The 25,076-nt window shown below is 42.0% G+C and overlaps 1 protein-coding gene across 3 annotated transcripts in view; it reads left to right on the top strand.

Annotated features, from left to right (window-relative positions):
- The window catches only part of LGR5 (leucine rich repeat containing G protein-coupled receptor 5), a 128,870-nt gene that overhangs the window by 55,398 nt on the left and 48,396 nt on the right, over positions 1–25,076 (top strand). For all 3 annotated transcript variants that reach the window (XM_005280063.5, XM_042860127.2, XM_042860128.2), the window contains exons 3-4: positions 21,233–21,304; positions 23,199–23,270. In XM_005280063.5, coding sequence (XP_005280120.2) covers positions 21,233–21,304; positions 23,199–23,270 — 144 coding nt within the window. The remainder of the gene's footprint in view (positions 1–21,232; positions 21,305–23,198; positions 23,271–25,076) is intronic.

The following is a 25,076-nucleotide window of genomic DNA, read 5'->3' on the forward strand; positions in this document are numbered from 1 at the left end:
TTCCTTCTTAATTTCTTACTATTACACTTTGTCCCAAACTAAATAATTCTACTTCCTCCTTGCTGCTAACACTGTTCATCTATTTATACTATTATCATTTTCTGATTCTCTTAGTCAAGCTATAAAAAGTTAAATATTTATATTAAATTAAAATATATCCCAATAACGGTCCCACACTATTTGAAACCCTACTATTGTGGCACTGAGGTCATCAAATGTATTTACTTATTATTTGTTTGGCACTGAACACGTTCATACTGGATATCTCATTATGAGCCTCATTCAAAGCTCATTGAAGTCAGAAGGTGTCTTTCCATTGACTTCAACAGGTTTTGGATTAGACACTATGTATAGAAATTCACTATGCTTAAAAAGTGTTCTTTTCAACACTTTCAACTGTTCAATACATAAGTACAAGAGTCTTTTTAGAGAAGCCCGTAAACAGAGCTAAGAATGTTTATAGAGCCCTGCTGCCCATCACCTAGGAAGTGAAGCAGAAAGTACAGACATATGCTACTGTAGACCTTATAGCATTAAAAAGAAGCAGTTCTTATCTGCAGCTTGGGATAGCAAATGAGATCTTCTTTATTTAAGTGTCGGTATGGATCTCTGCAGGGGACGTTGGCTGGTTAGGAAAGTTACAGTGAGTAGGGATTGCAGGAGTCTGCATAGAGAAAGGACATAAAAGGAGAAACATTATGGAGCCTGTCCTGTATTGGAGCAGGGCAGAAAGCAGAAAAAGAGATGAGGATGTAGGGAAAGTATCAGCAGCATTTTGTAGGTGCCAGGAGTGTAGGGGAGTGTGTGTGTGTTTGACAGGGAATGCAGCAGAGGACGAGCCTGCTGTGTGCTGTTGGATAAAAGGGAAAGGAGCTGCAACATGCTCAGGTTATGGTAGGTAAGGTGTATGTATCACATACTCAACATACCACTCTGCAGTGTTTCTTGTTCTGAGCAATCCTGCCTCACACATCACCATCCAAAATATGTTGAGATTTTGTTCAATAAGAAAATTAAACCAACTGTATTAGAACCAAAACCAAGACCTATGAATGAATGTTATTCACCTTGTGCCTCAGGGCTGGATCCTGACTCTCCACTAAAGCAGAGATTAGGCCTTGTCTACACTACAGGGGAAATTCTATCTAAGCTACACAATTTGAGTTATGTGAATAGCGTAACTCAAATTGACATAGTTTAGATCTACTTCCCATGGGGTCCACACTACATGACATTGACTGGAGACGCTCTCCTGTCAACTCCCCCTACTCTTCTCGATCCAGTGGAGTACAGCATTGACAGGAGAGCAATCTGCAGCCGATTTAGTGGGTCTAGTGAAGACCTGCTACATTGATCGCGGATGCATCGATCGCTGCTCATCGATCCCCCAGTTAGCGTAGACAAACCCTTAGAAACTCTGCAGGATCAGATCTTCTTTCAGTGCAGCCCTGAGGGACATAATTGGTTCTTTCATTAACCCAGAGTTTTGATTAACTAAAGTGTGAAAATTTGGGATTACGCTGTGTTCTGGGGGGAAATGTGCCCCAAAATGTTTGTAAGCATTGTTTTTCTCTGAAAACTGATCTCTACAATGCTGTTCAGAAAGCTGAGTTTTGAGGAGGTTCGTTTCTTTGCACATACAATGGGCCTGTTTGGGCCTAATTTTTTGCTTAAATGTATGAGGCGGATGACAGATACACCAGTGTAAATTCACAATAACTCTGTGGATTTACACCAATAGAACTGAGGCTACGTCTACACTAGGATCTGGGGGAGGGTGATTCCCTGCTTGTGTAGCCGAGACTCATGCTAGCTCGAGTCGATGACAACTACTGTGAGTACAAATAGTGTAGCCACAGTAGCTGAAGCAGTGGCGGCACAGCTTAGCCATGCCAAGCACAAACCCACCTGAATTACCTGGGTATGTACTCGGCACAGCTAAGCCGTACCATTGCTGCTTGTGCTACTGCAGCTATGCTACTATTTATATTTGCACTCACTCTTATAAGTTACCACAAGTATGTGTATGCAAACTGGGAATCACACCTCAAATTTGTAGCATAGACGTAGCCTGAGACCCACTTACTGATCTCAGTGGGGTTGCACAGGATGTAAACTGAGGCAAAATTTGTTCCAGAATGTCTATTAGTATTAATGTATCAATACATTACCTTAAGATGTAAAAAAGGTATGAACGTTATATCTGTTGCTAGGCCAAAACATGAAATTTTAGGTGCATCACCACCTAGGCAGGTGTCTTAAAGGGATAAGATGGACAACTGTATGTAAATACGGACATTGTGAGCAAAACTTCAAAATACTGCCTGAAATTTGTTTTATTTACTGAATGAATGTACCCATAAAGACTAAGGAAGAAAGAACACGGTTAAATGAGACATATCTAGTTTCCTTTCATATACTGAAAAAATTGTTCTTCCTAAGCAAAGTAGGCTGCAGACAGGCAAAGGTCCAAGTGATTTTTAGTACACTGCTATTATTCAACAACTTAAGGCAGGTGCTTTTAGCAAAACAACAGGCAGGGGCGGGGGAAACAAACCCCAAGGGATGTTCTATTACTTTTTTTTTTTTTAACAAAATGATTTCAGAGTAAGACAGTTTCAAATAACATCCATTTGCAAAATTACATGACAAAGGCACCTTACATTTAATTCTAACCTGCATGCAGGTGCAAAGTGATTTATTGAAGCCTGTATTACTTTTTAAAAAAACACTTGAAGAGGCTTACCATCATCTCGGAAGTTTTTCAGGCTGCCCACTGTATTATTACAGCTATTACTGAAGAATTTAGTGTGACTTGTGTGTGCTTTGAGACATTTTGTCTTCATGATAGTCAAAATGTACAATGAAAAGCATAAGATTTCAGGCACAAATGCCTTTAAAAAACATATTGTGTTATTGTAATGAAATACAAAATTACACAAATGCAATACAAAATCAGGAACATATGTGGACCCTGAGTCTCATTTACTTTAAGGCCCCTTCACACTGCCAGAGTGGTGCAAAGGGACCTTTGTGTAAATGAAAATTACACCCGAGGCCTAAATTATCAGGACATGATCAATCACCACTTATTCATCTTATTCATAAATGATCTGGAGAAAGGGGTAAAAAGTGAGGTGGCAAAGTTTGCAGATGATACTAAACTGCTCAAGATAGTTAAGACCAAAGCAGACTGTGAAGAACTTCAAAAAGATCTCACAAAACTAAGTGATTGGGCAACAAAATGGCAAATGAAATTTAATGTGGATAAATGTAAAGCAGGGCTGGCTCCAGGCACCAGCCCACAAAGCTTGTGCTTGGGGCGGCACCTGGAGGGGGGCGGCGTGGCGCTCCGGCCCCCGGGGAGAGCGGGGCCATGGCCTGGCTGGGGCTCTCCCCGCGGCCGCCAGGGGGAGAGCGGCGAGCCCTGGCTGGGGCTCGCCGCCCTCTCGCCGCCCAGCCCCCTGCGCTCTGGCCGCCAGGGGGAGAGCGGAGCCCCGTCCGGGGCTCGCCGCCCTCCTCCCAGGGCTCCGTCCGCCCTCCCCCCCCGGCGCTCTCCCCCCGGCCACCAGAGCGCAGGGGGCAGGGCGCTCTCCCCCCGGCCACCGGGGAGAGAGCGGAGCCCCCGCTGGGGCTCACCGCCCTCCTCCCAGGGCTCCGGCCGCCCTCCCACCCCCGCGCCCTCGCCCCGGCCGCCGGGGGTGGGGGGGTGGGGAGGGCGGCCGGCGGCTTTTTTGCCTGGGGCGGCAAAAAAGCCAGAGCCGGCCCTGATGTAAAGTAATGCACAGTGTAAGAAATAACCCCAACTATACATACAATATGATGGGGGCTAATTTAGCTACAACGAATCAGGAAAAAGATCTTGGAATCATCGTGGATAGTTCGCTGAAGATGTCCACGCAGTATGCAGCGGCGGACAAAAAAGCAAACAGGATGTTAGGAATAATTAAAAAGGGGATAGAAAATAAGACAGAGAGTATCTTATTGCCCTCGTATAAATCCATGGTACGCTCACATCTTGAATACTGCGTACAGATGTGGTCTCCTCATCTCAAAAAAGATATACTGGCACTAGAAAAGGTTCAGAGAAGGGCAACTAAAATGATTAGGGGTTTGGAACGGGTCCCATATGAGGAGAGATTAAAGAGGCTAGGACTTTTCAGCTTGGAAAAGAGGAGACTAAGGGGGGATATGATAGAGATATATAAAATCATGAGTGATGTAGAGAAAATAAATAAGGAAAAGTTATTTACTTGTTCCCATAATACAAGGACTAGGAGCCACCAAATGAAATTAATGGGCAGCAGGTTTAAAACAAATAAAAGGAAGTTCTTCTTCACACAGCACACAGTCAACTTGTGGAACTCCTTGCCTGAGGAGGCTGTGAAGGCTAGGACTATAACAGGGTTTAAAAGAGAACTGGATAAATTCATGGAGGTTAAGTCCATTATTGGCTATTAGCCAGGATGGGTAAAGAAGGGTGTCACTAGCCTCTGTTTATCAGAGGGTCGAGATGGGTGGCAGGAGAAAGATCACTTGATCATTGCCTGTTGGGTTCACTCCCTCTGGGGCACCTGGCATTGGCCACTGTCGGTAGACAGGATACTGGGCTAGATGGACCTTTGGTCTGACCCTTTCGTCTCTTCTCTCATTCTGTTTGTTTTGTCTTTCGGGGGAGAGATTTTCAAAGGTATAAATGGGAGTTAAAGTCAATGGGAATTGGGCATCTGAGTGAGAGTTGGGCATCTAACTGACCCTTATACCTTTGAAAATCTGGATTAGAAACTCTTTGGGGCAGGGACAGACATGCTTAATTTTTAGTAAAATCATAGATTCCAGGACCAGAAGGGATCACTCTGATCTGCACTGTGTTATGCAGTCTGACCTCCTGCATAACACAGGCCAGAGAACTTCCCCAAGATAATTCCGAGAGCAGATCTTTTAGAAAAATATCCAATCTTGACTTTTTGTCAGTGATGGAAAACCCACCACAACCCTTAGTAAATTGTTCCAATGGTTAATTACTCTCACCATTAAAAACGTACGCCTTATTTCCGGTCTGAATTTATATAGCTTCAACTTTCAGCCATTGGATTGTGTTATAACTTTCTCTGCTAGATTGAAGAGCCCATTATTAAATATTTGTTCTCCACGTAGGTACTTATAGACTGCAGTCAAGTCACCCCTTAACCTTCTCTTTGTTAAACTAAAAAGATTGAGCTCCTTGAATCTATCATTATGAGGCAAGTTTCTTAACACTTTAATCATCCTTGTAGCTCTCCAGAGAACTCTATCCAATTTATCAACATCCTTCTTGGAAAAAGAAGAAAAACTTACTAGCAGATCCAGGAACAGAACCCAGGTCTCCTAACCACTAGTGTAGGGCCTGCTGTACCACACCATGCTGCTTCCCTCCCTTGCTATTAGTTGCCATTGTGGACACTACTGAGAATTACTTGTATTTAAATAACTGGAAAGCATGATTGTCCGGCTATACCAAAAGAAGGACAGGAGACACATGATATGGATTTAATCAGGCTGCAACTTTAATATTAGATGGTCTGGGACTATCTAGCAGATAAAAGTGTACAGTGCAGGTAACCCCATGTTTATTCCATGATTACCCGGGGGGCTTTTACCAGCTCCACCTCTTTCTCCTTCCAGGTCCCTGGAGCAAATCCATTGCTAGGACCTTAGCATCCACCCCGCCCCCCTCGTAGGAGGGGTAAGGTGGACTATAAGAAAGGGGGGGTGGCTCTAGGGTGACCAGATCACCCAGGTCAAATATCGGGATGTGGGGGGCGAAGGGGGCAGAGCAAAAAAAATAAAATAAAAAAAACCCCAACCCCTCCCCCCCCCATTCCTCCTCCCTCTGCAAGCGCTGGAGGGAGGCCCGGGAGATGCAGGGGAGCACGGGGCAGGGGTGAGTGTGAGTCTGGCCTGGCAGGCAGGACTCGGGCGTGGTACCTGGAGGGAGAGTAGGGGGGCGGCCCGCAGGGCCAGGTGGCGGCTGTTCTCCCCACCTGGGCAGCGGGACTCGGGAGCAGCCACTGCTGCAGCTCCCACTGCCGCGTGGAGAGGAAGCGGCTGCTGGCCAAGCACATGGCACTCGGCAGCTGTGGCTCTGGCACCCGCGAACCCCCCGAACCCGGGCCTGCTGTGGGGACCCAGCGCGCACACTGCGCCCAGCCCCTGGCCAGTTGTGTCTGGGCTGCTGCCCAGCTGGTGCAATCCTGCTGGTGGCCCTGGAGTGGGGGCAACAGGCTCCAGCCCCTCCATCCTGCTCGGGTCCCGCAGGGGAATGAAGAGGGCTGCCGATGCTTCCGCCCTGGGGCCGCCCGCGGGATTGCACCAGCTGGGCAGCCAGCCCAGACGTGACCGGCCAGCGGCTGGGTGCAGCGTGCGCGCTGCTGGATCCCCACAGCAGGCCCGGGCTCGGGGGGTTCGGGTTCGGGCCCGGGCGCCAGAGCTGCAGTCGCCGAGTGCCATGGCCGTTTCCTCCCCCCGCGGCAGTGGGAGCTGCAGCAGTGGATGCTCCTGAGTCCCGCTGCCCAGGTGGGGACAACAGCCACTGCCTGGCCCCGCAGACTACCCCCCTACTCTCCCTCCAGGTACCGCCCCGCCCGAGTCCTGCCTGCTCGGGGCCAGGCCGGACTCACACTCACCCCGGCCCTGCGCTCCCCTGCATCTCCCGGGCACGGCGTGCTTGGGAAGAGGCGGGGATTTGGGGAGGGAGCCAATGGGGGAAGGACAGGGCGGGGATGGAGGCGGGGATTTGGGGAGGGATCCAATGGGGAAGGAGGAGGCGGAGTTGGGGCGGGGGAGGGGCATGAACCCTTCCGGGCTGCGCCTGTGTGCGGGAGCCTTGCTTGTTTGTCCAGTGTCCCGAACTAACATTGGTTGGAACGCGGGACAAAGAAGCAAATATCGGGACAGTCCCGATAAAATCGGGACGTCTGGTCACCCTAGTTGGCTCCCTGCCGTTCCAACCATATGAGTCCCAAACCCCACACCGTTCCGTTCCATTAATCAGCACCTTCTTTTTAAGTCCTTTACCAGGCTATTTATCTGGTCACTAGATGCCTTCCCTATGGAGGCATCCGCCCCCACACTTACCAAATAAGTTGCGACATATAGCCTACCACATCTTTTGTGCTCATTGTAATAAGTGTTCCCTAACACCCACTGTGGGGGAAGGCAGAAAAAAAACACTCAACTGAAGCCAATATGGTGGTGAGGGAAAAAATTCCTTCCCAGCCCCCCTATAAAGAAGTGACTAGCACAATGCCCACAGCAGGTTCAAACCCCACCTACTAATCACACTTCAAGAGTAAGGAGGGTGGATGCTGCCTTGCCTGCTGTGTGCAGAACGGGGTTTCCAACACCAGAGCTTTCACCTTTAAAGCCTTCCGTCCTTACATTCCAAGGGGATGCGTCAGCGCTGCAAAGCTGACCAACACACCTTTTTGCAGCAGTTTCTGACCTTGTCCCCCTTCCCCGGCATAAAGCACTACTGCCTTCCTCCGGCAAGCCTGGACAACAGTCCTCCTGCTTTCAGTGCAGGGCGGTCATTGTCCAGCTATACCGAAACAAGAACTCTATTATTAGATGTCTGGGACTACCTGGCAGATAAAAGTACAGTGCAGGTAATCCCTGTTTATTTTTCATTTACTTCAGTGAGCTTTGGACAAGCCCCTAAAATGCCAAAGACCTTTCCCACAATATGAATCTGTGAAGACTTAAACACTAAAGGCAATCAATATGCCAAGCAAAAAGAGAAAAAATGAACAAATATAGTCTACAGGTCTTAAATCATATTGTTCTGGTTCAGATCTCCCATATGTGTCAATTTTACAGCACTGATTCCAATGGACATACTCCTGCTTCACAGCAGCATAAATAATTTCTATCAGCCTATATGTTTCTCAGTAATTTTCATTGCAAATAACTTATTGTCTCATATACAGTTGTAACACTGCATGTATCATCACATGCTCTACTCCTTGTAGTCTGGGAATTTGATTTCACTTTTAATAACCCCGCATAGAAAGATGTGAACAGTTTAGAATATACTGTTGTGTTTAATTTGTAATGTTTATTGATGAAACATAGCTGCCACCAGGCAGGCAAACAGCCAGTGATACATCATAAATTCCATAAGACAGACTTTGTTGATAACACAGGGCAATGTCTCCACAACCTTGTTTTAATACAGACAAAGAGGCACTAAAAGTCCTTGCCCAGGAGAGCACAACAGTCATTTTGAAATTAACCATTCTTCAATAAAAGTAGTAGAGAGGTAGTGGCTCAAATAATAACGTGGACTAATTGGCAGAAACTGAGGTAGATTTTTTTTTTTGTAGTTTTTATGCATACACTGAATCTGACTCACTAGAAATGAATGTGCTAGTCATTATTCATAATGAACTATAAGATGAAGATTCACATCAAGCAATCAAAGTATAATTATGAAAGCTACAAAAGCAAATAACTTCTATTCACAATCTATCAAGATGGCCCAATGATTCTAGAACTAACCTACTATTGTTGTAATTTTCCACTGTGTCATGAGTGTTTCATGAGCTTGATGCCACTTTAAACATGGACATGGTAAAGTTAGCTGACTATTGTAAAAGACTTGGCACTTTCCAGCCAAGCATCATAAAAACAGTCTCCAGTTTGTTCCATCTTCATCATGCTAGCGCAACCTGAGAACTGAATGTTTATCCGAATGGTCAGAAGATGAAGTATTCAGAGTAGCAGCCATGTTAGTCTGTATCCGCAAAAAGAACAGGAGTACTTGTGGCACCTTAGAGACTAACAAATTTATTAGAGCATAAGCTTCCGTGGGCTACTGCCCACTTCTTCGGATGCCTATAGAGTGGAACATATATTGAGGAGATATATATACACACATACAGAGAGCATGAACAGGTGGGAGTTGTCTTACCAACTCTGAGAGGCCAATTAAGTAAGAGGAAAAAAATTTTTTTTGAAGTGATAATCAAGATAGCCCAGTACAGACAGTTTGATAAGAAGTGTGAGAATACTTACAAGGGGAGATAGATTCAATGTTTGTAATGGCTCAGCCATTCCCTGTCCTTCAATCCTGAGTTGATTGTATCTAGTTTGCATATCAATTCCAGCTCAGCAGTCTCTCGTTGGAGTCTGTTTTTGAAGTTTTTCTGTTGTAAGATAGCCACCCGCAGGTCTGTCATTGAATGGCCAGACAGGTTAAAGTGTTCTCCCACTGGTTTTTGAGTATTATGATTCCTGATGTCAGATTTGTGTCCATTAATTCTTTTGCGTAGAGACTGTCCGGTTTGGCCAATGTACATGGCAGAGGGGCATTGCTGGCACCTGATGGCATATATCACATTGGTAGATGTGCAGGTGAACGAGCCCCTGATGGTATGGCTGATGTGATTAGGTCCTATGATGATTGTCACTTGAATAGATATGTGGACAGAGTTGGCATCGGGCTTTGTTACAAGGATAGGTTCCTGGGTCAGTGTTTTTGTTCATTGATGTGTGGTTGCTGGTGAGTATTTGCTTTAGGTTGGGGGGGTTGTCTGTAAGCAAGGACAGGTCTGTCTCCCAAGATCTGTGAGAGTAAAGGATCATCTTTCAGGATAGGTTGTAGATCTCTGATGATGCACTGGAGAGGTTTTAGTTGGGGGCTGAAGGTGACAGCTAGTGGTGTTCTGTTATTTTCTTTGTTGGGCCTGTCTTGTAGGAGGTGACTTCTGGGTACTCATCTGGCTCTGTCAATCTGTTTTTTCACTTCAGCAGGTGGGTACTGTAGTGTTAAGAATGCTTGATAGAGATCTTGTAGGTGCTTGTCTCTATCTGAGGGATTGGAGCAAATGCGGTTATATCTTAGAGCTTGGCTGTAGACAATGGATCATGTGGTGTGTCCTGGATGGAAGCTGGAGGCATGTAGGTAAGTGTAGCGGTCAGTAGGTTTCCTGTATAGGGTGGTATTTATGTGACCATCGCTTATTAGCACAGTAGTGTCCAGGAAATGGACCGCTTGTGTGGATTGATCTAGGCTGAGGTTGATGGTGGGATGGAAATTATTGAAATCATGGTGGAATTCCCCAAGGGCTTCTTTTCCATGGGTCCAGATGATGAAGATGTCATCAATGTAGCGCAAGTAGAGTAGGGGTGTTAGGGGACGAGAGCTAAGGAAGCGTTGTTCTAAGTCAGCCATAAAAATGTTGGCATACTGTGGGGCCATGCAGGTACCCATAGCAGTGCCGCTGACTTGAAGGTATATATTGTCCACAAATGTGAAATAGTTGTGGGTGAGGACAAAATCACAAAGTTCAGCCACCAGGTTAGCTGTGACATTATCGGGGATACTGTTCCTGATAGCTTGTAGTCCATCTTTGTGTGGAATATTGATGAAGTATGAATTTTCTACTTTCTTGTAGTTGTAAAACAATTATCTGTTAATTCAGCCAAAATCATGTTTACATCTTCCACATTCACAAGCCTGGAAATTTGGCAAAAGGCATCCAAAAAGAGTCATTTTTCACAAGTTTTTTTGAACTTCAGAACACAAGTGCATACACACCATTCCTGCTGGAGGTGGTAACATCTGTAATATGCCCTGACTGTGGCCTCAGTTTGCTACTCATCACTGTGCAATAGCAACTACATAACACCAGAATTTTGGCCCTACACAGTCTCCATCTTTAGCACATAGCACGGAAATGACAAAAACGATTGCCATACTTTTCTGTCCAACTATCTTCATAACAATACGCCACTTTTCAATGTACTTATGCTACTGTTGACATTATACATTATTCCCTTACTGTTGATACTGCGACCAGGGATGAAAACAATAGATGCTCAAAAATCTGAAGTACACTCTTTAAGGCTAGCCCAACAAATTAGAACCAAAACTCTGGATTTGGATCAATCTGACCTAGCATTTATTGTTACATGTAAGTGTTAAACTTAGAATAAGAAGTTCCAGCAAGTCTGAGATTATTGGCTGGCTGATTATTAGTGATAATACTTTCCAAATATAAAAGTAAACTTGAATCTCTTGTTTCCTAGGTCTCTGGGATCTTATGTAGGAGATGAGTTTAGAGCCTGGGGTAGAAAGAATTATGATGCTTACTTGAGAGTACTCAAGTACTCCTCACAATTGGTCTTGCTGTCTGCTCTGGAGGAAGATATGTGGCTTCTGTTCTAGCAGAGTGCCATAGTTAGAGCCATCTGAAAAGAGGAGGGCTCTATAGTGTTAAAAGCAAAACAGAGTTTGTCCTCAGTACTGGCCTTGGTCAGTTTAGCAAAACATGAGACCATTATCTTCAGTGGTCTTATCATTGCAGGTGCAGAGAAATTCCCTCCCCTCTGTAGAAGGAGGGAGTAATAGTACATTTTGAGCCAGTTTCTTAACTGGCAGACATCAATGATCAAGGCCAGAACAAGATCAAAGATGGTGTAGTGTTCTGATCACATATTCCTTCCATCTCTACTGCTTGAAGTCAATGGACCTTCTCCAGTTACACCAGCTTTGAATTTGGCACATGTATTTTAAAAGCCATTTGGGGCTTTTGCTACAGTGAAACATGCTGTATTTGAATTTTCAACTAACATGTAAGTGGAGTAAAGAACACAGTAGCTGTAAATATGTGGGCAACACAACTAACTCTTGCCCCTTGTTTGCAAGGAGGGAGCATCTTTTAAACATTTTGTTCCAGGAGCTCAGTGCAAATCAGCTTCTTGATGACATAGAATTTCAGGCCACATTACTGTCCTTTCTTACGTTATCTATCACTTCGTAATAATTAGGTGGTTAATTCATAATGAGACAAAATGAAATAAAAAGAAAGATGATGATCATCATTATCAACAGTTCATAACTTTTTGTCTAGAAAGATAAGTCCTCAAAAATGGAGGAAGGAAAGCAGATTTAGAGCAAATATCAGCCATATGGTTTTAATTTCACACATTAAATATTATTACTGAGATTGGCCTAGCAATAATCATTAAATAGATATTAAATTACAGGCAGCTGCCGCAATCTAATAGTCTGTCAGAGCAATATCAGACTGGTTATCCATATTGACAGAGCTATCTTTCTTACTTTGATTTGAGAAGCAAAAAAAGGTTTTGCATCATCATAGTTAAAAAGAGAAATAGAATGCCTTTGGTGATTAAATACTCGAAGGTTGGCAGGAAACAAGACAGAAGCAGAAAAAACAAGATCAGCAAATTCTGCCTGAAGCATAAACTTTTTTTTTTTTTACATCTAGAATCAGTTATTTTAGAAAACAAATTAGAAATCTCAATTTTGCTGTAATACCTAATATTTACACTTTTTTCCCCCAGTCCCACTGTAACAGCTGTTTTGTATTACAAGAGAATATAAATGTTTCAGTGTTGGTATCAATAGAAGAGAGAATTAATTGATTGGTTTAAATAAGGAAGATAAAATCCTGACCCTATTGAAGTCAATTGGAATTTTTTCACTGAATTCAGTGGGGCCAGAATTTCACTCTGAACCTTTATTAAGTATTCTAAACAATTTTGATAGATGGACGCGGGATCAGAAGCTTGCAAATAATATTAAAACAACAAAACTGAATTACCTAGATACTCTCCATTACCTCTGGTCCCAAACACCATAGAGACAGATCGATATGCTGATTATCAATGCTTTAGTAAAGTTTTGTAGATTTTATATTTGTATACAGCAAGGCGTTACCATTAATTAGAATAACTGTTAATGTTTTAGGCCCAATTCAGCAAGATACTTAGGCATGCCAGTATCTGATATCTCTGAGACAGCTCCCATGCTTAAAGTTAGGTTCATGTTTTAAATACCTTGCAGAATCAGGGCATTTAATACTTTTTGCTTACAGAACCAAAAATCTTTTTGCCATAGCCTTAAGGTTCTTCTCTACTATTTCCTCTCAGTTACCAATCTGGGAGATTGTATTAGTTACAGTATGTAATTTAGCATCAAAGGAGTCAAACCACCCTTCTCAAGAGAAGATGGATAGCTTTCAAAACTGATTCAGCAGAGACATTAACTCTGGTAACCTGTTCATCATCTTCATTTTTTTAAAGAAAAATATGGCCTAATCCATGATAGCACTAGCCTTGGCACATGTTCTTCCCTACTCTCTTATCCCCTGGATGATGTCAGTAAATCAGTTAGCAGATGGAATTTAAAATTCAGGGTCGGAAAGAGCTAAAGGCAGTGCTAGTAGTTCAAGGAACACAATTTATAGCTATCCCCTAGTATATTTGGAAAGCCAAAGAAGGATTGCAAGTTGCAAACATGCTTGCATACCACAGTATGTTGCAATGTGGTATATGCAAATACAATCTGGAGTGAATAAATAAAGTACAAAGCAAGCTATTGAAAATCTTTCATGAAAATAGCTGTAGCCTGGTCTGTACAAAAGAACATGCACTGGCATTTCTCTGAACAGACACATCCAATCTGACTATTGCTCTTATATTTTAACAGCCAAATAATAACACAACAGACTTATAATGACCTCCACTGACGCAAGTTGAAAGTCCAGAATTACTTCAGTGCATTTCAGTGGACTTTCACTCCACTGGACTTTCAGTGGACTTTCACTCCTTTAATAGTGACACTTCTTACAATGCTTGATCCTGCAGTTCGTTGAGCACGTCCAACAAAATGCGATGTGCCCTTAACTCCTAGTGATTTCAGCACCTTCAGAACCTCTTAGTTCATTCCAATACAAGAAGATTCCACTGTGCTAATCCTATCAAAATGCACAGTTATCTACCACATTAATGTCGCATAAATGCTCCGTTACAAAAAGATCATTGCCTTCCCTTCTACTTCTGCTCCAAAGGCTTGGTCCTGCATGGCGCTGAGCTCTTCCAAGAGCTGATGCGTATCCTCAACTTCCATTGTCTCTAAACAGAGTTGAGGATGCTCAGCACTTCTCAGAAGGGCTCAACATTTTACAGGACTGGGCCTTACCTGAGAAGAAAATCTGCCACAATCCCCATAAAGGGATGGCTTGCTGTCTTTTGACCTCGCTTCTACTACTCCCAGCAGGCAGTTAGGAGGAGCTGGGGTGGCCTTGCTGCAGCGCTCGCAGTGGAGAGTGAAGAGGAGCTTTTTTTACTACAAGCTGCAAACTGCTAGGAGTGGCCATAAGGTTGCTCAGAATTATGCAAAGTCACCTGCCTAACCAGGAGGAAAAGAGAAGGGGATATTGTTGTGGACACAACAGCAAAATGAGGACTGACATACGTGGAATTGAGTAGCAGGCCACACCTTTTATTAAATGTTAACACAAGGGAGGGGCGCTACCCACTCATCATGCATCCTCTCCTATACAAGGCATATAATGGGTTCCAGTGCAAAGGTTACAAGACCCCTTACCATATAATCCATAACACGGGATAGGCTCTCCTCAGCTTATCCCGAAGGACTCATCTCTCTCTGAGTCCTAGCACCCCCCATGCAATCCCTTTCTGGCCCTTGAGGGAGACAGAAGGTGCAGCAGGGTGGAAATCTCAACCCATGAGGGCCACAAGGTCTCACCCTATCACTTGAGCCCAAACCCATCATCAAAATCTTTTACCTCTGGGAACCATTCATTTTATTCTCTTAACTGCACTGGAGACTGGCCACAGGTTGCGATGAATAAACAATTCCACCCTGGTACCTCAGTCAGGTACTAAGCATGTTCCTGCTTAACCCACTGTGGCTTGAAAGTGCTACAAGGAAGATAAAAACCTCCCTGCCCTCCACCAGTTGACCCATGGGAGAAAAAATTCCTTCCTGACCCCCTAAACAGGTGATCAGCTAGACCCACCGCATCTGTCAGGCCAGGTTCCCATTTCTAGTTTGGGTGGACAGCTGAAAGAGGCTCCATGTGGCTCCTGCATGGGGCAAAATCCTGGGAGCAGGGGAACGCTGGCCAATGAGCATCCCTCTCCCCCAGCTGGCCAATGGGTGCCAGAGACTTCCAGGGGAAGGGGCGACCTATTGTCCCTCGTTGAGTGTCTCCCTCCCTTGCCGCTGGGACCGTCCCATTTCCCCACAGCCCCATCAATTTCCCCCACACACTGATGCAAGTGGGTGGCATTTTTGCCAGGCAGGCCCTCACCCATCATAGTGAAACTCCACATATAGTGAAGTTTTTGTGCTGGGAGATCAACATTCTTCAACTATAAAAGGGCCCCACCTTGTGCCAAAATATTGGAAATAGCAGCATAATTACACTGAATTTTGTTTGCTCTTAATAAAGTTGTAGCATCAATCATTTGTGACAGACAGGAAGAAAACTGCAAATGTTTCTATTTGTTTAATGAAGTTTCCAGAAGTGTTTTACCAATTAAACAAAAGCAAAAGACCCACTTTTCAGAACCTGGAACATTCTCATTCCAGCATCAATAACCACCATCTCCGATGGCTGTGTCTCTGTAGAAAGAGTAAAGTGTACAAAAGGATAAATGTACAAGGAATAGTCCAAGCAGATACCAAACAAATCTTTTTATGTAGCTCTGACAATAGATCTTAAACCTCATCTGCCATTATCTCACCTATTCCCCTATAACTCCTTTCCTGAGCTGAGATTGCTAGTTGTGCAGAACTGTGTTGAAACAGTACAGAATTGCAGGAATATACATTTCTATCAGCTTAGTGTTTTTTTTTTTACAGAATTTTTACTTTTTTTAAAAAAAATCAGCATTTTAGGGTACATATACACTGCAATCGGAGGTGTGACTGCAGCTTAGATAGACATACCTGCACTAGCATGACTAAAAATAGCAGTGCACTGTCAACACACAGGTTCCAGCCAGACGAGTAGGTCCCCAGTGTGCTTGTATAGCCTGCAATGAAGCCCCTGCCACCACATCTACACTGCTATATTTTGTCATGCTAGTGTGGGCATTTCTACCTGGGATTGCAGTGTAGACATACCCTGAGTGTACAAGCTCAACCCGTGCTTCTACAAAAATTCAAACACGTGCAGAAGGTTACTTATATGAGTAGCCCCATTGAGATGTATGAGACTACTCATCTGAGTAAAATTATGCCACAGAGGTGTAAGTTATTGTAGAACTGGTTCTTTATTTGTGAGATTCTGAAATGGGATTCTAAACCAATAGCCTCCAAAAATAAATAAATGCAGTAACTCTGTTTCCTTTTAATTGCCTTTTTATTATGGAGAAGTCATATATTTCAGTCTTCTTTTTGTTTAGTGTAATATTTCTGAAACAACAAATCATGGAACTGTGGGAACAAAAAAAAATTTCAACTTTTCTGAAATTTAAATTTAAAACATATACAAACAACAGAAGCCAGATGTTTGGTTATGTAAGGACTATAAACAAACTAATTCATTCCCCCTTTCAGAAATCATTAACTAAATGCACCACCATGGAGGCAGACAATCCATCCATCCTCAGCTCTGTAGGGGAGGGAGGTATTTACCCATCTAGTTTCAGATCATTAATCAAAGTCCATCCAAAGTCCAACTGAAGTCAAGCTTCCCTTGAATGACTTAGTGTAATGGGAAACAAAACCCCAGAAACAATGCACTCACTGGCTTTAGTGCTGAAGCATAAAAAAAATTCTAACTACACATGGAAATTCATTGTGGACTGTCTGAGAAAACATATAAGTGTGCAAATGCAGTCAATATGTTATTTAAAATTGCAAAGTATGCATGCATCTTTCAAAAACCATACAACCTTTCAAATTTAAACACAGACAACATGAACGACATCTCAGAGAAGAATAAACCCAATCTCCTACAGATTAGCTACCTGTGATAGCAACAAAAGAATTGATTTCCCTTTGGTGCCCAGATTGGGGTAAAATGGGAATAGCAGGTAGAAAAACACATGACAGCATTAAAAAAACTGTCAAGAATAGAGCAACCAAATTTGCAGCATGCCCTACAGAAGTGACCAGATAACTTTCACCCAAGAGTGTTAAACAAATTGGCCAAGGATCTCACTGAACCAGTATTGTTGATTTTAAACAAATCTTGGAACACTGGGAAAATTCCAGAGGACTGGAAAAAAAGCTAATGTTTTGCCAATATTTAAAAAGGATAAATGGGATGACCTGGGAAACTGTAAGTCGGCTAGCCTGACATCAGTCCCTGGCAAAATCATGGAAAGGCTGGTATAGACACAATCAGTAAAAAATTAGAAGATGGTAATATAATTAATTCCAATCAACATCTTTTTATGAAAAATAAGTACTGTCCAACAACCTTGATATACTATTTCTGCTGTGATCACAGGTTTGCTTGATAAAAGTAACTGTGCTGACATAATATACTTAACACTTCTGTTGGTCCCACGTGACACTCTGATTAAAAATTAGCACTATACATAATCAATGCATCCCATATCAAATGGATTAAAACTGGCTAACTGATAGATCTCAAAAAGTAATTCTAAATGGGGAATCCTCAAGCAATGGGGGATCTTTCTATTGGGATCATGGAGGGATCTGTTCTTGGCCCAATGCTTTTCTACATCTGTAACAATAATCTGAAAGAAAATATAAAATAATTGCTGGTAAAGTTTGCAGAGGACACAAAAATTAGTGGAATGGTAAATAATGATGGGGACGATTATGCAAACTGACCTGGATTGCTTGGAAAGGTGCACTCATTTTTAACACCACCAAGTGCAAGGATACACATTTAGGAACAAAGAAAGTAGACCACAATTATAAGAGGAAGGACTGTACCTCCTCTGGAAAGCAATGACTTTGAAAAATATTTAGGGGTTATGGTAGATAACCAGTTGAATATGAGCTCCCCATCTGATGTTGTAGCAAATAAGATGAATGTGATCCTTGGCTGCAGAAGCAGGGGTGGAATAGGGAGGTGGTATTATCTCTGTATGCAGCATTAGTAAGACCATTAATACAATCCTGAGTCCACTTCTTGTGTCCACACTTCGGAAAGGAAGTTGACAAACTGGAAATGGTTCAGAAGAGAGCTACAAAAATTATTTGAGGTTTGGAAAACCTGCTGTAGAGTGAGAGCCTAAAGAAGCCCAATCTATTTAAGTTATCACAGTTAAGAGGTGACTTGATCAGGATCTACAAGAATCTTCCTTTATGAGGAAGATATGTCTATAGTGAAGGCTCTTTAATCTAGAACAGTGGTGGGCAACCTGTGCCTCCCGGGTTGCACACAGCCTGTCAGGGTAATCCGCTGGGGGGCCACAAGACAGTTTGTTTACATTGACCATCCGCAGGCACAACCGCCCACAGCTCTCAGTGGCCGCGGTTCACTGTTCCCGGCCAATGGGAGCTGCGGGAAGCGGTGCAGGGGTGGCGAACAGCGAACCGCAGCCACTGGGAGCTGCGGGCGGCTCTGCCTGCGGATGGTCAATGTAAACAAACTGTCTTGTGGCCCCCCAGCGGATTACCCTGACAGGCCGTGTGCAACCCGCGAGGCACAAGTTGCCCACCACTGATCTAGAAGAACAAAAGTATAATGTGATCTAGTGGTTGGAAGCTGAAGTTAGACAAATTCAGACTAGAAACAGGTACACATTTTTAACTGTGAGGATAATTAATCATAGAAAAAATTTACCTAGGGATATGGTAGATTCTTTCTTCCTTGCTGTTTTTAAGTCAGGGCTAGATGTTTTTCTAAAAGTCATGGTCCTGATGCAGAAATTACTAGATGAAGTTCTTTGTTTTAGGAAGTCAAATTAGACTAAAATATTCATCCTGCTGGCCGTGAAGTCTTTGTATGAAAAATGATAAATTACTCTGGTACATTTTCTCCCAGAGAGAATTCTGCAAAAAAGAACTTTGACCGAGAAAATCTTGGGCCAATTAGAATCAACTCAAATATATTCCAAAAAGCAGCTAAACTCACCCTTAATTTCCTCCAAATAGGCACAGAATGTATATTAATAGAATTATAATCCCAAACGTTGTTTGTTTGTTTCAAAAAATGATTTTAAGCTACTACAATTCAAAATAGTGCAAGACACTAAATGTGCAATTCGCCACAAAAAGGTCTAATGAGGGTCTGAAAACTGGAAAAATAAGTTCTATCCTAGTGAAACACAACTGTAAAGGTGCATAGTGTTCCAATTAAATAGGCGTGGGCCATCTTTCACTAACAGTCCCCTCCCTCCTCTGAACAGCTGGGATCCTTATTCAGGAGCTGTTGAACAGGTGTGGTGTTCCAGTTAAAGCTTTACCACAGGGAATATTCCACTTCACGCAGAAAGTATGAACCTCAGCAGAGCCTTTTTGGATGGGAGTCTTTGGTATGGAGTTTTATTGCAATATTGGCCAAGTCCTTGTTACAGTGTTCTCTTTTACTACTCTGTTGAGGGAAGGGTGACCCAATGGATTAGGATTCTAGCTTGAGTCTTTGAAGAGCTGTGTTCAAATGCCTGCCCCCCCCCCACACACACACACACAAAAAACCCCTCAGTGTGTGATATTGGACAAGATACTTAGCCTATCTTAAGGGTCAGTTGCCCAGCTGTACTTTTTGCCTCTCAGGGATGATGTGGGGATAAATATTTTAAAAATGATGAGATACTCAGATACCATATTGCAGGGGGCCATATATGAACGATAGATCCATTATTTCACATCAAATATGGGATATTTTTTTTCTACACACTTCCTGAAGAATGCATCTCCTTTTGGAAAAATAGCAGACCTCACAAATGCATTTGTGATGTTTATTTATTTAAGTTTGTAAGACATCATCCCCATCCCCCCCAAAAAAGGCGGGGAGGTGCTATAGAAATGTGGATAAATGTAAAGTAATGCACATTGGAAAAAATAACCCCAACTATACATACAATATGATGGGGGCTAATTTAGCTAAAAGAAGTCAGGAAAAAGATCTTAGAGTCATCGTGGATAGTTCTCTGAAGATATCCGCGCAGTGTGCAGAGGCGGTCAAAAAAGCAAACAGGATGTTAGGGATCATTAAAAAGGGGATAGAGAATAAGACTGATAATATATTATTGCCCTTATATAAATCGATGGTACACCCACATCTTGAATAATGCGTACGGATGTGGTCTCCTCCTCTCAAAAAAGATATACTGGCACTAGAAAAGGTTCAGAAAAGGGCAACTAAAATGATTAGGGGTTTGGAACGGGTCCCATATGAGGAGAGATTAAAGAGGCTAGGACTCTTCAGCTTGGAAAAGAAGCGACTAAGGGGGGATATGATAGAGGTATATAAAATCATGAGTGATGTGGAGAAAGTGGATAAGGAAATGTTATTTACTTATTCCCATAATACAAGAAGTAGGGGTCACCAAATGAAATTAATAGGCAGCAGGTTTAAAACAAATGCAAGGAAGTTCTGCTTCACGCAGCGCACAGTCAACTTGTGGAACTCTTTACCTGAGGAGGTTGTGAAGTCTAGGACTATAACAGCGTTTAAAAGAGAACTGGATAAATTCATGGTGGTTAAGTCCATTAATGGCTATTAGCCAGGATGGGTAAGGAATGGTGTCCCTAGCTTCTGTTTGTCAGAGGATGGAGATGGATGGCAGGAGAGAGATCACTTGATCATTGCCTGTTGGTCCACTCCCTCTGGGGCACCTAGCATTGGCCACTGTCGGTAGACAGGATACTGGGCTAGATGGACCTTTGGTCTGACCCGGTACGGCCATTCTTATGTTCTAAATGGGAAGTATTGTAAGAAATTTTAGCAATTACATTGAGGGCCACATTTTTATAAAGATGAGCCTGGGGAAAAGATGCATGTCCCATTACTTCATGTGCAGTCATGGTAAATGAGCCATGATCATTAATGTGTGCATGTACTGTGATTGTGTGCACAATTGCATTAAAATGAACACACAAATTATGCGTGCACAGATCTAAAAATATGAGCCAGAACGTTCCATAATACCACTGGTAGTCAGCCTATTTATATTTTAGTATTAGACATTGTTTACTCTTTAAAAAGAACAGTATGAACAATTAGATATGCATTGTAAACCATAAACTTGATTTATAGTGAAAGTGCATTTGTCTCTGCAGCCCAGCTGCCAGTAAATTGACTACACAGTTACAGGATCTTTTTTTTAACAGTATATTAATGATGACAAAACAAGGCTCCTAAACAACTGCCTTTGGCATCTGTGGTTCAAACATACTCATGTTGCATTTTAACAACCAAATTAATTCCACATGAAGAGAAATGTATTTACCTTTTTTTTTTTTTTTTTTTAAACCCTGCAGACGTCTTGCAGGAAATGGCTTGACATACATTCCCAGGGGAGCATTTGCTGGCCTTTTCAGTCTTAAAGTGCTGTAAGTAAACCGTGTGGTGTTTGATATATTTGATTTCCTAAATGCTCCAGGGAACTAATTAACATGTAAAGATTTGATCAAGTAAATTGCATATTTTGATCAGTCCATTGTGAGCGATTCAGATGGAATGAAGATACATATTAATATTTATATATATTTGCTTTATCATATGGAAAATGTCCTAAACACAAATGGTTCTAAAATAGCTTGCTCATCAACTAAATGTCACTGTACAATATCAAAGACAAAAATTGTTCCAGTTAATAGTTTCTTTAACTGTCCACAAAAGTTCTAAATTCAAGTCTAAAAGCTTCAGAGGCATTTTTAATGGTTGGATAAAATTGAGGATAGTTTTTCTTTTAGCTTTTTGAGGGGCAAGCTGGATAGATTAATTACTGTAAACTAGGCATAATTTAAATACAGCTCTCCGTTCATATCTAAATCTTGTATCCTCGTGGATGTAATCAATTCAGGATAAGCTCGGGTCTATAAAAAAAACAGCTAAAGGATATTATCTGCCTTTTTTGTGTTTATTTTTTATTAAAAACTTGTGCATTTGAGAAGTATAATAGTGCACATAATAAAAGTTGTAAAAATAGGATTATGGGCCAAATCCCACTCTATTTACTTAATTCAACTTCAGGGGAAGTTTTGCCTGGGTAAGGATGTCAAAATTTGCCCCTTTTTGAATAAAATGCCAACCACCTATTCAGTATCAGCCAAATCCAGAGATCCTATTCACTTCAAGATTATGCCCAGCCACTGCAAGATGTGTAAGTGGGGAGATGGTAACAAGGACTCTCTCGCCCCTGTCCTCTCAGGAGTTGGCACAATAGCAGTCTTTGGCTCAGGGAGCTCTGGGGCTACCAAGGGATAGTGCTACTGTCAGAAATACCTCCTCTACTGGGGACCGAGAAGGAGCAGAGCCAAAGCCGCACTACCCCTTTTGCAGTGACCAGCTCAGCTTCTGGCTGGACGTAGAGGATAGCTGGTCACACCCCCTCCGGACTTTCCCTTACTGGTTGGCTGGGCCTTAACAGCACAATAGAGTCCTTCATTTTTACTCAGGCAAAGCCTTTTTGAACAGTGGGAGTTTACCCAGGCGTGGACCTCTGGCTTTGGCACTTCTTGGGTTTTTCTGGAAGTCCTCTGTTCCTGCCCTAGCCCCAAATGTTTCATCAAATTCAAAAGAAATGAAAAGTGAATTTTGGCCCCTGAGAAAAAGGTGGTGTGACAGATATAGAATGGATTGTTTTGTCAGGTCATTGCCTTTTTTTGTGCAACAAGGAGCAACTTCCTCTGTAGACTTGAAAAAATTAATTTCACCAAGCCAAATTCTATAATCTTTTCTCAGGCAATTTTAAAGTCTTTACTGAGAACAATTCCAATTAGCTGTAATAGCTGTTTTCTTGAGTAAGAATCTCAGGAGGTGGTCCATTGCCTTTGAAATTTTGTCTGAGTAAGAAATAGGAAGGGACTTGAGTTTTTTGGGGGAGCCAGGTTCATAAGTACCTGAAAAGAGTTAGGAGAACAAGTTCCATTGAAAGCCAGTGGGACTTTGTATTCTGAACTGCCTCAGATGCTTTTGAAAATCCAGCCTTCAGCTAGCATGCTACTATTAATACAGTTAGTTCACGCTGCAGGTATTTGCTCACCTTGAGAAGACAAATCCACTAATGAAAGAATGCAAAATGTGAGTTTTAAAGGTGGTTTAGTAATTTTTAGATATATGTGTAAATTACATCTTCATTTGATAAGGTCAAAATCTGCGCCCCATAATACCCATGCAATCCCATTCCTGGAGTTTCATGGGTGAAGGAGAGCAAAATTTGGCCTAAAGTATGTAAAGTAAAATAATTTTCTTTTCTTACATTGTTTCCGGATTTTAATGAAGAATGCTGCAGAACAATCAGTTAAAGCAGGTTCCCACTGAAGCACTCCAGAACTTGCGCAGTCTTCAGTCTCTGTAAGTATACTTGATATACTACACTATATTACGTTGTTAATGTAACTAATTTATAAGATAATGTTGTTATCAAATAGTATATTTGGTCAACTTTTTCTTCCCAACTCCCTTTGAATTCATTTTCAACTACAATACCATATTCTTCAATTAAACATCAGAAATGACTTCATGTGACAGTTGCTTTACAGTACTTTAAGATGGTTCAAAGTCTGAGCAAAGATGCACTGCACTGTGATACTTACTGTTCGGTCAAGTATAATTGAAAATAGAAATTGCTTTCATGAACACTGCTGATCTTTCTCATCATTAAGGTTTCCTGAAGAACACCTTTAATATATTTTTAAATCTCTAAATGACATTGTAATTAATTTTTGTTTTACAACACTGAAAACACTATTAATTCATCTTTAATTCCCTTTTGTGTCATGTGCTTGAAGCACACAAGGCAAACAGGTCCCCACACTTATATGACTTGGCTGTACCATATTAGCCTTGTCTGTGAGTCCATTTTATCAGAACTATTGCCCAGGTCCAAAGACCAAAAGTTACCATTAGCTGGCTGTTTAGTGGCTTGTGTGAAGTGATATGAGTTGTCTTACAGCAGTTCCCAGTAGACAAGTAAGAAAGGATAGTCTTGTGGGTAACACAGGAGTGGGGGTCAGTAGATAAACATTCTATTTCCAGATTAGCCACAAACATCCGTTGTGACCTGGGCAAGAAACTGGAGTCTAAAGTTTCAAAAGTATTGACTAATTTTGGGTGCTGAACTTCAGACATCAAGATAGCCAAAGCTGGGCACTCAAAATCTTAGGTGCCTTACATCTGGGGACATGTGAAAATTCAGACAGCAACTTCTCGGTCCTTCAGTTTTTCCCATCTGCAGAATTGGTGAAAAGCCCATCCTCTTCACAAGAGTGTTGGAGGCATAATTAATCTTTGTAAATTTTTTAGCTCCTTATGTGGAAGGCACTAGAAAAATTCAAATATTTAGTATCACAAAAATCATTACCACAGTTTGCACTAATTAGCAACTTCATTGGGAGTCTGCAGAGAGGATGAGGACTCAGAGAACATATAGACTATGCTATAGACTGGCTTAGGTCAGAGTTGAGACATATTGATGGGGGTATTGTTGAAAAACTTGAACTGTCTCAGATTATGCTATAGCCTTGTTCTGTGTATAAAGAGAAGCCTCCAGTATCTTTTGCATACACTAAATTTAGACACATTTTAAAAAAAACTGAAATTTTTTGTAATGATTTCAAACATAAAAAGACATCTCTGTGACTTATTATTGCCCATGCATTCTTATGTCTGTCTTGGACAACATTTGGCTTTTGTATTTTCAAAAAGTTTATTACAGACACTAGTGTAAAGCAATCTTAAGAACTGGTTATCTAATAATCGTTACTTCCTTCAGCGACCTTTTTCTTTATTGACCAGAGACAGCATAAAATATCTCAAGCATGTGCTTTTAAGGTTATTCTTCTTTCCTTTGATTTTCATGAAAGTCATGAGAAAACCTGGTCTAATGACTACATTTGATTTTTCCCCCTTCTAAACATAAAAAATAATATCTTGCTAAATCTCATTATTCTATAGGTATTTGGGGCTAAAACGTGATAAGGTAGGCAAACAAGGGTTTTTTGTTGCTTTGAGAGAGACTGTGGAATTTTCAGCAGTTTCTAAATAAAATGACAGTATCTCTCATTCTTTGTTGAGAATGTCTTTCCCTGAGGTGGGAAAGAAGAAGCTGAAGAAGAAAACCATAGGGTTATGTGGTCTGTGTAAAAGACTGGTATCTGG

Source organism: Chrysemys picta, chromosome 1 (assembly GCF_011386835.1).
Source record: "Chrysemys picta bellii isolate R12L10 chromosome 1, ASM1138683v2, whole genome shotgun sequence".
NCBI lineage: Eukaryota > Metazoa > Chordata > Testudines > Emydidae > Chrysemys > Chrysemys picta.